General features: G+C 40.8%; 1 protein-coding gene across 1 annotated transcript in view; it reads left to right on the top strand.

The window, feature by feature from the left end:
- CCDC68 (coiled-coil domain containing 68) overlaps positions 1–17,378 on the top strand; it is a 123,715-nt gene that overhangs the window by 103,652 nt on the left and 2,685 nt on the right. The window contains exons 10-11 of the mRNA XM_029579814.1: positions 2,900–2,983; positions 13,932–14,008. Coding sequence (XP_029435674.1) covers positions 2,900–2,983; positions 13,932–14,008 — 161 coding nt within the window. The remainder of the gene's footprint in view (positions 1–2,899; positions 2,984–13,931; positions 14,009–17,378) is intronic.

Raw genomic sequence — 17,378 nt, forward strand, 5'->3', positions numbered from 1 at the left:
GAGAGCGCTACTCTCCGTGTTTCTTTTATAAATGAGTCTGATGTAAGCAAAGTGATGGATGCATATTTTAGGAATTTAACTGTAAACTTTCTTAGTCAAAAAGTGAGCATATACCTAGATTTATCAAGGCTGACACAGGATTTTTTTGGCTCTCAGGAAAGATACTTTGACATTGGATGCTTCACTCACCCCAAAATATCCTTGTACATGCTTTGTGAAATATCGTACAGATTGCTTACTTTTCCTTTCCCTCGAGCTACTTAAATCTTTTTTAGATGCTAAAAAGGTATTAACATCTTTTCCTGCTCCCAGACAGGTGAATTTTAAAAGCCCAGCGCATGCCAAAAACACAAGTTGGGCCAGCGGGCGCCCAGCGGATTTTAAAAGCAGCCCGAGGGCGCACGAATCTCCCGCTATGCGCACAAAGAATATGTTTCCAAAAAGGGGTGGGGTTTGGGTGTGATCTGGGCAGGGAATTGGGCGTTCCTGGGTTTTAACTTGAAATTAGCGCATAATACTTGCGCACTCTGGCGGGTGTTGGCGTCTCCTGCCGTGCAACTTTACTTCTGCTATGGATGACGTGTAAGTAGTAAAACAAAAAATAATAGGCATATCAGCAGGTTTTTAAAGGTTGGGCTAACAGGGGAGAAGGGAGGCTATTAAACTAGGGGGTGGGGGAGGGTTTGGAAGTCCTAGCCCTTAACTGAACAAACTGGGAAAGAACTGGGAAAATAGCTAATGGTGTCGATGCGCGTATCTTAAAATCCCCCCGCTTGCGAGGAAGAAGCAGCATATGTACATACAGATGCAAGGTTGTCACCTCCTAGAAGAATCAGAAGAACATGTGGAGGAGATGTGGTGGTTCATTCTGCATTAAAGCTATTTGCAATTGATCCCTTCTCATTCGGTGTTTGCTCATCCAGGATACAGGTTAAAGTCTCCACCCAGTATTTCACTCTCACTGTTCTGTGAAAACTGGGGCAATGTTTAGTTCAATTAGGATAGAAGAGGGGTAGTGAAGATTAGAGTGGAGCTGATCACATTCAAATTATATATTAAATATTTTATTTTCCAACTCTCCCTAATCTTCCTTCTACCTATCTACCCAATCTAATCAAAACTTTGCCCCCTTCTCATCCATTATTATTCTGTCTCTAGGAAGAAGAGAGTTTTTTTCTATATTAATGTCTTTATCCACTGTCTGGATAACACTATGTAATTTTATTTGCTATTCTGACTACCCTTTGCTTTAGTCTCAATTGTCAGTCTCTTTCTGTTCTTCTACCTCTGACTCTTTAGATTTAGGCTTGGTGTAACCAATGTAACCACTACACTTTATATAGACCACAGAGCAGAACCATTACCAAATTCTAGTAACTTTAGTATAAAACACACTGAAATGTATATTTCTTAGGCAAATCCACCTAAGACCTAGATCTAGAAACAGTGACAAAGTATAGCATTTATACAATTATCAGGATCAATTGGCCAGCTTGAGTCCCAGAACTCTCTTCTTTGTAAGCACGTCAGGGGAGAGCAATAACTGAGTAATATTTATGATTCCTGCTACATGTATACCCCTGTCTGCTGGATTCTGCTACTCCACCCCAAGTCACAAGGGAAACTACCCATGTTCTCCCTTAATCTCATATGTCAATCATCTTCCTTGTGTCAAGTCAGACAAGATGCCTGCTGCAAGCTAAGGGTGTGTGCCCCTGTTTCCTGACTAATCACTTCACGTTATCGAAGAATTATAGCTTTACCCCATTGTCCGGCCTGCAGATTGCTTGTACAGCTATAGAGACTGGTTCTTGCATTGTACTTGGGAGAATGAGTTGACATTGGCCTGATTGCTGTATTTCATCATTGTATGCATACAAACTGCAATACTTTGTGAATGTGATCCATAAAATATGCAGTTTAATGTGCATGGTAATGGCGGCATAAAATTCCTTCCTTCCTTCTTTGTGTAGATTTTTCTCTGCTCTATGAAACCTAAATCACTAATAGGTTCAACAGCCATGAAACCTACTCTTCAATGAAATATCTAAGACCTTTCTCACATATAATTGTCTCTGATGGATTTTCTTTGTATAAAGCAATATAGTTAGACAAAAATTGTTGAATAATTCCTACCTAAAAACATAAAATCAATGATAGATTAAAGAAGGAACATAAAGAACCTGAGGCTGGACATAAAGAGGTTGAATGACTTGATCAAAGTTTCAAACACAGAGTTGCTGGAATGGAATTCTAACTTTTGAATTTGAGAGGTCTCAGTATAGGCTTCAAGGCTAAGAGAATTCCTTCCTTAGCAGAAGATTTGAGCAAGGTATTTTTCTGTAGACTTGAAGTATATCTTGGGTGAGAACTTTATAGCTATTATAGGCTAGTGAAAATATAAGAGTTGCCCTGCCAGATGAGACCTTTTCTTCATCAAGAAGAAACCTCTGCTTCAGATGCAATCAGCTTTATTATGCGTACAGTCCTTCAGATTTTAAGTGCAGAGAAGAAAAACTCTTAAGCTCTGACATTCCACTGTTCATATTGGGCCAAATATCAAGAAAATTGGTTTATAAATGAAAACTCAGTGATCTATGGGAAAGCATTTTTTACTTGGAGAAGATATTTTTGTTAAAGCTTTTCTTATTCTTTCTACAAAATATATTGATCTAGGTAAAAAAAAAAATGTTTATATTTTAATATTTTTGTCAACATTTTAGTCTTTCTAAATATTCCATATAATCACATTAATAAAGCAATGCTTGATTTTTACAGATCTATGGTAGGTTTCACTGAGAGCTACTCTAGATGGAATTTCTAAAAAAAAAAAAAAGTTTAATTTTATCTTTTGTATCACAACACATTTTTAAAGTAATTGCTAATTTATTTGTTTTAGACTGAAGAACTGAACAATGAACTACAAAGTCAGGATCAAACCATAGATGATCTTAAGGGCAGAATTATGGCACTTGAAGCTCAGGTAAAAGAGAAAATGAATGTTATTTTTTTGGATATGAAATGGATAACTTAGATATTTTTGCAAATACAAATGAAAGTATTGAAACTATCGTGCATAGTAATTTAGGTGCATATATAATGACTGGATGGCTCCATGTTATAAGGAACAGACCGAACTTATATTAGTTTTATCCCAATTGATCTATTGACTTGTAGTTTCAGTTTCTCAATAAAAGCAGGGCTAAAAGTTTATAGATGCACCTGAATGTAATCTGCTTTGAAGTGTCTGAAAGTCGGAATATAAATCTAGAAAAATAGAAATAGATGTCATTAGGCAAAACCCAGACTAGCTTCATTTACATCCTCACAAATATGGAAGATGAAATGACCTCATGGTTAGAGTAGTGAACTGGAAACCAGGAGAACTTTGTTCCAGTTCATCTTCTGCCACCGATGCTTTCTGTCATAGTAACATAGTAATGACGGCAGAAAAAGACCGAATGGTCCATCCAATCTGCTCAGCAAGTTTCTTAAAGTAGTAACTGTCCATAAATAAATAACGGATGCTTCGTGCAGGTTATCCCATGTGTTTTCTTAAGGGTAGTAATATTTATAATCAAAACCAAACAACTGTCAAACCCATAACAAAATTAGTGCTAGCAACATTTTTACGGGGTAAGAAGCCTTCTTGATAATTCAGACAATGCTGCTTGAAAATGCTTTGTTTTTGGACTTGGCCATAGAAGCAGTTTTGTGCTTTCACTGTCTGCATATCAGTACCCACACTATAAAAGTCAGTCTTCTGAATCCAAGTCCCCTTTTCCCCCCACCATCAAAGCAGAGATTGATGTTCATTTCTATCATCCTGGAAGAACATAAAATATGCTATGCTGAGTCAGATCAAAATTTCAATGGAGCCCAGCATCCTGTCTTTGACAGTGTCCAATCTGGGTCACAAGTACCCAGCAGATCCCAAAAGAGTAGATCCTTTTCTTCTTGTTTGCTCCCAAGGATAAATGGTAGCTTTCCCAAATCTACCTGGGTAATAATGTTTTTTTCATCTTTTCCTCTACGAACTTGTTCAAACTCCTTTTAAACCCAGTTATGCTGGATGTCTTGACCATGTCCTCCAGTAACAGATTCCACACCTTCATTTGTCCATAGACTGAAAAAAATACTTTCTCCAATTTGCTTTAATTCTGTTACCTGTTAGTTTCACTTAATGTCATCTAGTCCTAATACTATTGTAAAGGGTATTTAACCATCTTCTATTTATCTCTATCTTAGAGCTATAGACTTCTCAAAGGCATTCAACATGGTAGACCAGATCATGTTCCTCTCACTGCTCAGAGAGACTAGGATAAGCAACAGTGTACTAGTCTGGTTGAAATCCTATCAGGCTATAATCAATAAATTTTGCAGGCTTTTCATCCTCCCCTTGGTCCCTATCCTGCATTATGGATTCATTTAAAATGAAACTCCAAATCGTGACAAATAAGGCTAATTTGTTTGTTTCATTTTAAACTAATGATTCAGGCCTAGGTCTAGGCCCAAAGCCGGAGCCTCGCCTAGAGCATAGGCCAAGGCCCAAAGCAGGGGCTGTGGACTAGGCCCAAGCATGACACCGGAGTCTCGACTGAGATCCTCAGAAATTAAACAAGAAACAAAAACCCTTACCTTATCCATCGGATATCCGACAAAGGCTGGGTTCCGATGCCAGGGCCTAGGCCTGAACCCAGGTCTGACACGGAGACCCAACTCAAAGGCCAGGTCCCGATGCCAGGGCCTCAGCCTAGGCATGGGACCAGATCCAGGCCTTATGCCGCAACCTGGCCTAGAAGCCAGGATCCGTCGCCAGAACCTCGGCCCGGACCCAAGTATGACACTGTGACCCGACCTGTAGACTAGGGATGTGCAGAGGGACGCCATACATTGCATTCGTGATTCGGATTCGTTGGGGAGCAAATACGTTGCATTCGGCCGTATGGCGCCCCGATGCCTTAATACGGCGATTTCTATTCGTGTCCCAGCTAAAATTAAAATTAATTACAACCCCCCACCCTCCTGACCCCCCCAAGACTTACCAAAACTCCCTGGTGGTCCAGTGGGGAGTCCGGGAACCATCCCCTGCACTCTCACACCCTCGGTACCAGTTTCATCATGGCGCCGATAGCCTTTGTCACAGGGGCTACCGGTGCCATTGGTCAGCCCCTGTCACATGGTCATTGGCGCCATCTTGTGCTCCTACCATATGACAGGAGCTGATCAATTGCACCGGTAGCCCCTGTGACATAGTATGGGCAAAGGCTATCGGCGCCATTTTGAGTACTGGCATCGGACAGTCGGAGTGCAGGAGGTCACTCCGGGACCCCCTTTGGACCCCCAGGGACTTTTGGTCAGCTTGGGGGGGCCTCCTGACCCCCACAAGACTTGCCAAAAGTCCAGCGGGGGTCCGGGAGCGACCTCCTGCACGCCGGCCGTCCGATGCCATACTCAAAATGGCGCCGATCGCCTTTGCCCTCACTATGTCACAGGTACCGACGGTCGGCCCCTGTGACATAGTGAGGGCAAAGGTGATCTGTTGCCAGTATTCAAAATGGCATCGATCGCCTTTGCCCTCACTATGTCACAGGGGCCGACCGTCGGTACCTGTGACATAGTGAGGGCAAAGGCGATCGGCGCCATTTTGAGTACTGGCATCGGCCGGCCGGCGTGCAGGAGGTCGCTCCCGGACCCCCGCTGGACTTTTGGCAAGTCTTGTGGGGGTCAGGAGGCCCCCCCCAAGCTGGCCAAAAGTCCCTGGGGGTCCAATGGGGGTCCCGGAGTGACCTCCTGCACTCCGGCCGTCCGATGCCAGTACTCAAAATGGCACCGATAGCCTTTGCCCATATTATGTCACAGGGGCTACTGGTGCCATTGGTCAGCCCCTGTCACATGGTAGGAGCACAAGATGGCGCCGATGGCCATGTGACAGGGGCTGACCAATGGCACCGGTAGCCCCTGTGACAAAGGCTATCGGCGCCATGATGAGACCAGCACCGAGGGTGTGAGTGTAGGGGATGGCTCCCGGACCCCCGCTGGACCACCAGGGAGTTTTGGTAAGTCTTGGGAGTTCAGGAGGGTGGGGGGTTTGTTTAAATTTTTATTTAGGTGGCCATATAATTCGGGGAAGATTCGTGTATTCTTAGGAATCGCGATACATTTCGCTTCCCCACGAATACTATGAATAGTGTAATATACGTTGCGGATCGCCAATATGGCGAAAACGAATGCACACCCCTACTGTAGACCAGGTCCCAACTCCGGGGCCTCAACCCAGACCCAGGCCTAACGCTACAACCCGACCCAGAGTCTGGGTCCTGATGCTGGGGCCTAGGCTTGGACCTAGTCCTGACACCGGGACCTTGGGACCCAACATCTGGGCCTCAGCCCAGAATCAAGCCCAGGCCTCAGAGCCGCCTCTTTGTCCTCTTCTTTCTTTAGCACTTGAAGAAGAGGCTCCTGGCTGAGGTCCCGGGATGGGGACCCAGGCTACGGGTCAGGTTATGACATCAGGCCTGGGTTCGGGGCCTGGCCAAGGCCCAGGCATCAGGCTCCAGCATTCAGGTCAGGTTGCAGCGTCTTCTCTGGGTCCAGGCCCCCAAGGCCCCAGCGTCAGGATCCAGCTTTCGAGTTGGGTCACAACCTTGGGCTTGGCTCTGGTCCGAGGCCCTGGAATCAGGACCTAGCCTCCAGGTCAGGTGAAGCCTTAGTCTTGAGTAGGCTGAGGTCACACTGACCTATTGCACCTTCAGCCTACCCAAGACCATGGCTTCGGCCTGGGCCAGACCAAAGCAGGCAGATCCCCGCTTGACCGGGCAAGTGGGGGCTGGGGGGAGGATCCCAGCCCTGGCATGTTTTTGGGTGGGCAGGTGGGAGGCCTCATTTTCATTTTTTGGCTGTTTATTTGATTTCTTTTTTCTCACAAATGGAAAAAAAATCAAAATATCCATGAAACAAAATCCGTGGAAAAAAAATCCTACCAAAAACGAAGGCTTTATATTTTCTCCTGTGCATCACTTTGCGAATTTCCATTTTGAATTTCATCTGTCATTTATATGCCCAGTTCCTCAGTCTTTCATGATCCTTCTGCAGTTCCTCACAATCTGCTCATGTTTCTAAAACTTTTAATAATTTTTTGTCATCTGCAAATTTGATTACTTCACTCATTTTTCCCTTTCTGGATAATCGATGAATATGGAAAACACTAGTGGTCCCAATACAGATCCTGGGGCACTCTACTCTTTACCTTTCTTCAAAGGGAAAACTAACCATTTATTCCTGTTCCCTATCTCCTATCTTTTAACAAGTTAGCAGTACATAATAGGATATTGCCTCCTATACTATGACTTTTTTATTTCTATATGAGTCTGTTATGAGGGACTTTGACAAATACCTTCTGAAATTCCAGATACATTCTGTTGATCAGTTTATTCTTATCCATGTGCTTATTAATACCTTCAAAAAACCTAATAGATTGGAAGGGAAAGCTTTCCTTTGCTAAATCCATGTTGGCCCTTCCCCATTAAACCATGTCATAAGAACATAAGGCTTGCCATACTGGGTCAGACCAAGAGTCATCAAGCCTAGTATCTTGTTACTACAGTGGCCAAGCCAAACATGATTCCAAAGGGGTAGACAGATTCCAAGCTGCTTATCCCAAGAATAAGCAGTGGATTTCTGCAACTCTACCTTAATAATGGTTAATGGACTTTTCCTCCAGGAACATGTCCAAACCTTTTTTAAATGCAGTGACACTAATAGCTTTCACCACAAGTAAGCTCTGGCAATGAATTCCAGAGCTTAATTTTGCATTGAGTAAAAAAATATTTTCACTTGTTAGTTTTAAATGTATTACATATTAACTTCATTGTGTCCCCTGGCCTTTGTACTTTTCAAAAGAGTAAACTTCCACTTATTATTTTATAGACCTCTATAATATCTCCCCTCAGCTGTCTCTTCTCCATGCTAAAGAATCCTAACCTCTTTAGCCTTTCTTTATAGAGGAATTGTTTCATCCCCTTTATCATTTTGGTCACCCTTCTCTTTACCTTTTTCTATTTCTGCTGTATCTTTCTTGAGATGTGGTGACTAGAACTGCATACATTACTCAAGATGAGGTTGCACCATGGAGCAATACAGAGACATTATGTTATTTTCTGATTTATTCTCCATTCTTTTCCTAATAATCCCTAGAATGTTATTTGCTTTCTTGGTTGCTGCTCCACACTGAGCAAAACATTTCAACGTATTTTCAACAATGACACTTAGATCCTTTTCCTGAGTGGTGACTCCTAATGTGGAGCTTTGCATTATGTAGCTATAATTTAGGTTACTCATCCCTAAGTACATCACTTTGCACTTGTCCACATTAAATTTCATTTTGCAATGTCCTCTTGCAATTTCTCACAATTCTCTTGTGATTTAAGAACTTTGAAAAATTTTATGTCATCTGCAAATTTGATCACCTCATTTGTTGTTCCCATTTCCAGGTTGTTTATAGATATATTAAAAAACAGTAGTCATAAGAACATAAGAAATTGCCATGCTGGCTCAGACCAAGGTCGATCAAGCCCAGCATCCCGTTTCCAACAGAGGCCAAACCAGGCCACAAGAACCTGGCAAGTACCTAAACACCAAGAAGATCCCATGCTACTGATGCCAGTAATAGCAGAGGCCATTCCCTAAGTCAACTTGATTAAAAGCAGTTAATGGAATTCTCCTCCAAGAACTTATCCAAACCTTTTTTGAACCCAGCTACACTAACTGCACTAACCATATCCTCTGGCAACAACCTCCAGAGCTTACTTGTGTGTAGTGAAAAATAATTTTCTCCAATTAGTCTTAAATGTGCTACTTGCTAACTTCATGGAGTGCCCCCTAGTCCTTCTATTATCCAAAAGTGTAAATAACCAATTCACATCTACTCATTCAAGACCTTTCGTGATTTTAAAGACCTCTATATATCCCCCCTCATCCATCTCTTCTCCAAGCTGAATAGTCCTAACCTCTTAAGCCTTTCCTCATAGGCAAGTTGTTCCATCCCCTTTATCATTTTGGTTGCCCTTCTCTGTACCTTCTCCATCGCAACTATATACTTTTGAGATGCGGCGATCAGAATTGCACACAGTATTCAAGGTGCGGTCTCACCATGGAGCGATACAGAGGCATTATGACATTTTCCGTTCTATTAACCATTCCCTTCCTAATAATTCCTAACATTCTGTTTGCTTTTTTGATTGCTGCATCACACTGAGACGACGATTTCAAAGTATTATCCACTATGATGCCTAGATCTTTTTCCTGGGTGGTAGCTCCTAATATGTAACCCAACATCGTGTAACTACAGCAAGAGTAATTTTCCCCTATTTGCAACATCTTGCACTTGTCCACATTAAATTTTATCTGCCATTTGGATGCCCAGTCTTCCAGTCCCCAAGGTCCTCCTGTAATGTGTCATAATCCGCTTGTGATTTAACTACTCTGAATAATTTTGTATCATCCGCAGATTTGATAACCTCATTCTTCATATTCCTTTCCAGCTCATTTATAAATATATTGAAGAGCACCGGTCCAAGTACAGATCCCTGAGGCACTACACTGTTTACCCTTTGCCATTGAGAAAATTGACCATTTAATCCTATTCTCTGTTTCCTGTCTTTTAACCAGTTTGTAATCCACGAAAAGACATCGCCTCCTATCCCATGGCTTTTTAGTTTTCTTAGAAACCTCTCATGAGGGTCTTTGTCAAATACCTTCTGAAAATCCAAATACACTACATCTACAGGTTCACCTTTATCCACATGTTTATTAACCCCATCAAAAAAATGAAGCAGATTTGTTAGGCAAGTCTTCCTTTGGGTAAATCCATGTTGACTGTATTCCATTAAACCATGTCTTTCTATATGCTCTACAGTCTTGATCTTTAGAATAGTTTCTAGAGATGTGCATTCGTCTAGGACGAATTAGGCAATTTCAACGAATTTAAAAAGCCTGAACCGCAGGTTAGGGCTGAAAATGAAGCCCGAACCAAAAGGTTCGGGCTTTGCACATCTCTAATAGTTTCCACTATTTTTCCCGGCACTGAAGTCTATAATTTCCTGGATTGCCCCTGGAGCCCTTTTTAAATATTGGGGTTACACTGGCCACCCTACAGTCTTCAGGTACAATGGATGATTTTAATGATAGGTTACAAATTTTAACTAATAGATCAGAAATTTCATTTTTGAACTCCTTCAGTACCCTAGGATGTATACCATCTGGTCCAGGTGATTTGCTACTCTTTAGTTTGTCAATCTGCCTACTACATCTTTCACATTCGCAGTGATTTCGTTCAATTCATCTGACTCATCACCCTTGAAATCCATCTCCAGAACTGGTATCTCCCCAACATCCTCATTAGTAAACACGGAAGCAAAGAATTCATTTAGTCTTTCTGCAATGGCCTTATCTTCCCTAAGAGCCCCTTTAACCCCTCGGTCATCTAACGGTCCAACTGACTCCCTCACAGGTTTCTTGCTTCAGATATATTTTTTAAAGTTTTTATGTGTTTTTGCCTCTACTGCCAACTTCATTTCAAATTCTCTCTTTGCCTGTCTTATCAATGCTTTATACTTAACTTGACAATGCTTATGATTTTTCCTATTTTCTTCAGATGGATCCTTCCAATTTGTGAAGGATTTTTTTTTTTGGCTAAAATAGCCTTTTTCACCTCACCTTTTAACCATGATGGTAATTGTTTTGCCTTCTGTCCACCTTTCTTAATGCGTGGAATACATCTGGACTGCGTGTCTAGGATTGTATTTTTAAAAAGTGTCCATGCCTGTTGAATAATGTTAACCTTTGCAGCTGCACCTTTCAGTTTTTTTTCTAACTATTTTCCTCATTTTATCAAAATTTCCCTTTTGAAAATTTAGTATTAGAGCTGTAGATTTACTTATTGTTACTCTTCCAGTTATTAGTTTAAATTTGATCATGTTATGATCACTATTGCCAAGTGGCCCCACCACAGTTACCTCTCTCACCAAATCCTGCGATCCACTAAGAATTAAATCTAAAATAGCTCCCTCTCTAGTTGGTTCCTGAACCAATTGCGCCATTAAGCAGACATTTATTACATCCAGGAACTTTATATCTCTAGCAAGTCCTGATGTTACATTTATCCAGTCAATATTGGGATAATTGAAATCTGAAAGTCAACAGAGGCAAACCTTGCACATAAGCAAGTCCACTGAGCAACAAGTGCAAGCAAAAAGATAAAGTTCCATTCACAGTTCAAAAGTGTATTTATTGTATATGCTGGTAATCAAAATTCATTCAATCAGGCAACTCCTTTTCGTGAACAGAAGCAATTTTTAAATATGCCCCCCGACACGGTCCGTGTTTCATGTTAACTGCATCAGGAGGGACCACGGCATAGTATAATCTTAGCGCTCCTCGCTAAGATTATAGTATGCCGTGGTCCCTCCTGATGCAGTTAACATGAAACACGGACCGTGTCGGGGGGCATATTTAAAAATTGCTTCTGTTCACGAAAAGGAGTTGCCTGATTGAATGAATTTTGATTACCAGCATATACAATAAATACACTTTTGAACTGTGAATGGAACTTTATCTTTTTGCTTGCACTTGTTGCTCAGTGATAATTGAAATCTCCCATTATTATTGCATTTTCAAATTGGTTATCTTCTCTGATTTCTCTTAGCATTTCATCATCTGTCTGACCATTTTGTCTAGAACAGATCCCTGGGGCACTCCACTATTCACCTTTTTCCATTCTCTGTTTTCTAACTTTTAACCAGTTGGCAATCCACATTAGGACACTGCCCCTATTCCTTGACCTTTTAATTTCCTAATAAGTATCTCATGAGGGACTTTGTCAAACGCTTTCTGGAAATTCAGATATACTGAATTAACTGGTTCTCCTTTATCTACATGTTTATTTATGCCCTCAAAACAATGTAGCAAATTTGTGAGGCAAGACTTCCTTTGGCTAAATCCATGATGTCTTTGTGCCATTAAACTTTGCTTATCTATATGTTCAGCAGTTTTGTTCTTTATGATAGTTTCTACCTTTTTGCCTGGCACAGACATCAGACTCACTGGTTTGTAATTTCTGGGATCACCCCTTGATCCCTTTTTTTAAATTGGCATTAAATTGGCAACACTCCTGTCTTCAGGAGGGTTGCCAATGATATTATCGATAGTTTACAAATTTCCAGTAGCAGGTCTGCAATTTAATTTCTCAGTTCTTTCCACACTCTGGGATGTATACCATCTGGTCCAGGTACTTTGCTACTCTTTAGTTTGTCAATTTGCCCTAGTACATCTTCCAGGTTCACTGAGATTTGTTTCAGTTCCTCTGAATCATCACCTTTGAATATCATTTCTGGCATGGGTAAGTCTCTTACATCTTCCACAGTGAATACTGAAGCAAAGAATTTGTTTAGTCTCTCTACTTTGGCTTTGTCATCCCTAAATGCTCTTTTTATCCCTTGATCATCTAATAGTTCAACTGTCTCCCTCGCAAGCTTTTTACCTCTAATGTACTGAAAGTTTTATATATTTTTTTCACTGCAAGCTTCTTTTCAAATTCTCTTTGTCTTCCTTATCAATCTTTACACCTGACTTACCAGTACTTATGCTGTTTCCTGTTTTCTTCATTCAGATCTAATCATATGGCCAGTAATTTTGTTTTTATGAATAGCTTCTACCATTTTGCTTGGCACCAATGTCAGGCTCACCAGTCTTTGGTTTCCCTGATCACCCCTGGAGCCCTTTTCTCAAATTGGCATCACTCCAGTGTTCAGGTACTGTGAGTTTTTTAATGATAAGTTACAGATTACTTGCAACAGATCCACAATTTCATATTTGAGTTGTTTTAAATGTTTCCACTATTCAATTCTAACTAGCAGCATAGCGATCAGATCAGCATTGTTAAAGATTCATGTTATCCATGTTTGATCTCTTATTTTCTAGTAAGTTCTGATGAGATCAGAGAAAAAATTCATCATTACTTATTTAGTATATTACATTAAAAACACATGGTAATGTGCACTATCATCGTGTGCTTAAAAGGCTAATCACTAAGGGCCTGATTTTCAAAAGCATTATCATACTTAAAATTCATGTTTTACATGTGTAAATGTATTTTATCCTTGTAATTGGGCTTTTGAAAACTGCTACAATATATGCCATTGTATTGTCCATAGGTTTTATCCACATTGAATACACTTAATGTGGGTTAATGACTTTTGAAAATTGCTCTGATAATGTTACATTTACATGAGTAACTCCTTTGAAAATTCACTTGTAAAGCTTTATGCCCTTTAGTGAATAGTCCATTAAAGCACTATAGCAATGTCCATACAAAGCATTACCATGTGGTTTCAACCCCAAAACCTAAGCTACACTTGTAGAGGTATAGTTAAAATTTTGTATTAATGCAAGTTTTTATGTTAACATGATCTGTATAATATTTAAATGAAGCGATTACCATTATTTTACATTTTAATCAACTCATTTAAATTATAATAACTCCCCCCCCATGTTACAGGGAAAAAAGCATTACTGTTAACATGAATGCATTAACACCTCTTTCACATGTATTAAGCAGTAATGTAGGCCCTTAACAGGTGTTAACACCTGTGTTCTTGATATCACAGTTTAGTAAATGGGCTCCTTTAACTTACATGGCCACCTGTACATCCTTGGACTGCAAACTTTTCAGAGAAGGGGTTTATATTATTTACTCAGATATAAGGCCAGATTTATCAATATTTTTTCTCTTAGACACAGAATGGAAGAACAGCCTTAGTAAATCAAGTCCATATGAAATTATATAGTGCCTTAGGTTAGGAAACCATAGAAAAGCTAAAGTAAAAACTGTATACTTTTTTCTTTTCTTTTCTTTTCTTTTTTTTTTTTTACAGAATAGAGAACTTAAAGACAATGTTGAATTTTGGTCCAGTCATCACAAGTTGAAAGATTCAAAAGCAGTCTCTGTAAAGTAAGACTCTTTGGAACTATCATCATGCTAAGATGTTATTATCTCACTCCAAATTTTAATTAGTCTTCAGAATGTATATTTTAATAATGTATATTTTAATAATGTATATTTAGCAAAGTATCTCAGTACTACTTTTTTCCCTAAATTGGCAGAATACATTTATATTTGGGTTATTCTGAATAGATAATCAACACTATACCTGGGACAATTTAAAAAGCGTTTTGTTATACTACTAAATACATCCTTGCCTAAAAGCAAGTACCCCTATATTAATGACTGAGAATTTCTCTCCCTAGTATGTCTGTATGGTAATATTGTTAGGCCTAGATTCATCATTTTTCAGGTCTAACAGTTGAACAGGCAAATTTTCTGAGAGAGAGAGAGATTCTTTATAAGGCTCTCCTATAAGCAAACTAGTTATATCACTGTTAGAGGGTCAGCTAGTAACTCAAGGTGAGATTTTGGTGGTGGTCTAGGGTCTGGGGAGCAGTTTTACATGCACAATCATAGGTACGAACAGCACGATACATATCAGGTTAGATTTGATGTGATTTGGAGTGAGGAAAGATACACAAAGATGAGATTTGTTCATTGTACTCTCGACCTAGTTTGCATCAAATCTTCACTGATGTGTACTGTCCTGTTCGTACCTCTGATTCTGCATGTAAAACTTCCCCCCAGACCCTAGACCAGTACCAAAACCTCACCTTGAGTTACTCGCTGATAGGGATGTGAATCGTATTTTGGACGATTGAAAATATTGTACGATATTTTCAAAATCGTCAGAAATCGGGGGCTCCCCAAAACTGATAGGAAAACCCCACGATATTGTTCGTGGGGTTCTCTTATCATTTTGGGGGCGGGCGGGAAAAACGGCACACAAAAATAATCCCTAAACCCACCCCAACCCTTTGAAATTAATCCCTTAGCTTCCCCCCCCCTCCTGACCCCCCCCCAAACTTTTCACAGGTACCTGGTGGTCCAGTGGGGGTCCCAGGAGCGATCTCCCGCTCTCGGGCTGTCGGCTGCCACTAATCAAAATGGCGCCGATGGCCCTTTGCCCTTACCATGTGACAGGGTATCCGTGCCATTGGCCGGCCCCTGTCACATGGAGGGAGCACTGGATCGCCGGTGCCATCTTTAAAAATGGCGCAGGCCATCCAGTGAGATTTTCTCTATCCCAAGACCCAAAAAAAGAGGAGGAGGCCTCCTCCTTGCAGCCAAGAAACTCCTAAACCTCAAACCCGCCCACATAGTCACCCCGCCTAAGAACAATCAGAAAATTGAAATAGCCGAGAAAGTACGGAACCTCGGGGTAATAATAGACACTGAACTCAGCCTCAAACAACACATATCATTAAAAGTCAAAGAAGGATATGCCAAACTAATGGTCCTCAGAAAACTTAAACCGTTACTAAATCAAACTAACTTCCGAACTGTCCTACAAGCGCTAATATTTGCCAGCACTGACTACTGTAATGCCCTACTATTAGGATTACCATACATGACAATAAGACCACTCCAAATTCTACAAAACTCAGCCGCAAGAATTTTAACAGGAAAAAGAAAAAGAGATCAAATCACTGAAACACTGGCTGAACTACACTGGCTGCCAATTGAACACAGGATAAAATATAAAACCCTTTGCACTATACATAAGCTAATCCACGATGAGAAAGCGGAATGGTTAAACACAGCTCTCCGAGTCCATGTCCCACACAGGAACCTGAGATCTGCCAACAAAGCCCTCCTAACTATCCCCTCAGTAAAAACTGCAAAACTAAAACAAGTCAGAGAAAGAGCACTATCATTGGCTGGGCCGATTCTATGGAACACCATGCCCACAGAGGTAAGATTACAGAGAGACTTCAAGACTTTCAAAAAGAGCTTAAAAACATGGCTCTTTATAGAAGCCTTTTCACAAGGAGAGCGAGAAAGAGAGAAACGCTGAAAGCTGTACACACAAAATCTTTATACAGCACTAGCACAGTATATGTATGTACGTCATGGTTTGTTTACTACACCCTTAATTGAAATGTATAAATAAGTATTTTATTGTAGTCACAGGACAGATTAAACAACACTGAACATATAGCCTTTATTATGAAACTATGTTACCGAACTTATAAGGCACCACCCTAATATTAGGAACAGAAACATGTACAATTTACTATATGTGCCTCTGTGTAAACCGTTGTGACGGTAATATACTGAATGACGGTATGGAAAAGATTCTAAATAAATAAATAAATAAATAGCAAATCAGCGAATCTCCTCTCTAGATTCCCCATCTCTCCGCTCTCTTCCCCTTCAGGTACTGTACCCTCTACTCCCTCACTGGTCTCCCTCGACTTTACCTCCTCCAAAGAAGTTGAATCCATTTTCAAAAAACTCAAACCCGCCTCTCATCCCAATGACACCATCCCCCCTAAAGTGCTCCTAGCCATCCCTAACTCAATAGCCAGAGCCATAGCAGACATCGTCAACTGCTCTCTCTCCACAGGTCAAACCCCTCCTTAAGAAGCCCTCTTTAGACTCAAGAGACATCACTAATTTCCGCCCCATCTCTAATCTCCCGTTTATCGCCAAGATAATGGAAAGAGTTGTCAACTCACAACTCATGGACTACCTTGAAAATCACAAGACCCTCCATGCTTCACAATTTGGTTTCCAGAAAAACTTCAATACGGAATCTCCTCAGAGGAAATGGCCAGGGTCACAGCTACCTCCTTGCCCTTCTTGATATCTCTGCGGCATTTGACACCATATGCCATAATCACCTCCTTGTCCGCATAGAAGGCATCGGCAGCTTAGGCTTAGCCCTCTTATGGTTTAAATCCTATCTGTCTAACAGAAAATTCTCTGTTAAAATAGGTAATGCCATATCTGCCCCCCACCCTCTCCAACAAGGAGTCCCACAAGGCTCTTCCCTTTCTTCCACCCTCTTTAACATCTACCTTACTCCACTCTGCCATCTACTCTCTGAACTCAATCTTAAGTTCTATCTATATGCTGACGATGTCCAAATCATCATACTTACTCATAACTCTATCTCCGATGCTCTGAATCACTGGGAAACCTGCCTCGCATCAATCAACTCCCTACTCATCAACCTCCACCTCGCACTTAATACTAACAAAACTGAACTCTACTCATTTCCCCTCGCTCTCCCCCAATTCCCCCGTCTACTGACTCAGCTTTTAAGCCCATCGCTGCACAACCCTTCGTAAAGGACCTTGGAGTTCTCCTTGATCAACAATTAAGTATGAAGAAATATATGAGCTCTATACTCAAAGAAGGATTCTTCAAACTCAATATCCTAAAAAAACTCAAACCCTTACTACACCCCCAAGACTTCCACACAATGATC

Source organism: Rhinatrema bivittatum, chromosome 1 (genome assembly GCF_901001135.1).
Source record: "Rhinatrema bivittatum chromosome 1, aRhiBiv1.1, whole genome shotgun sequence".
Taxonomy (NCBI): domain Eukaryota; kingdom Metazoa; phylum Chordata; class Amphibia; order Gymnophiona; family Rhinatrematidae; genus Rhinatrema; species Rhinatrema bivittatum.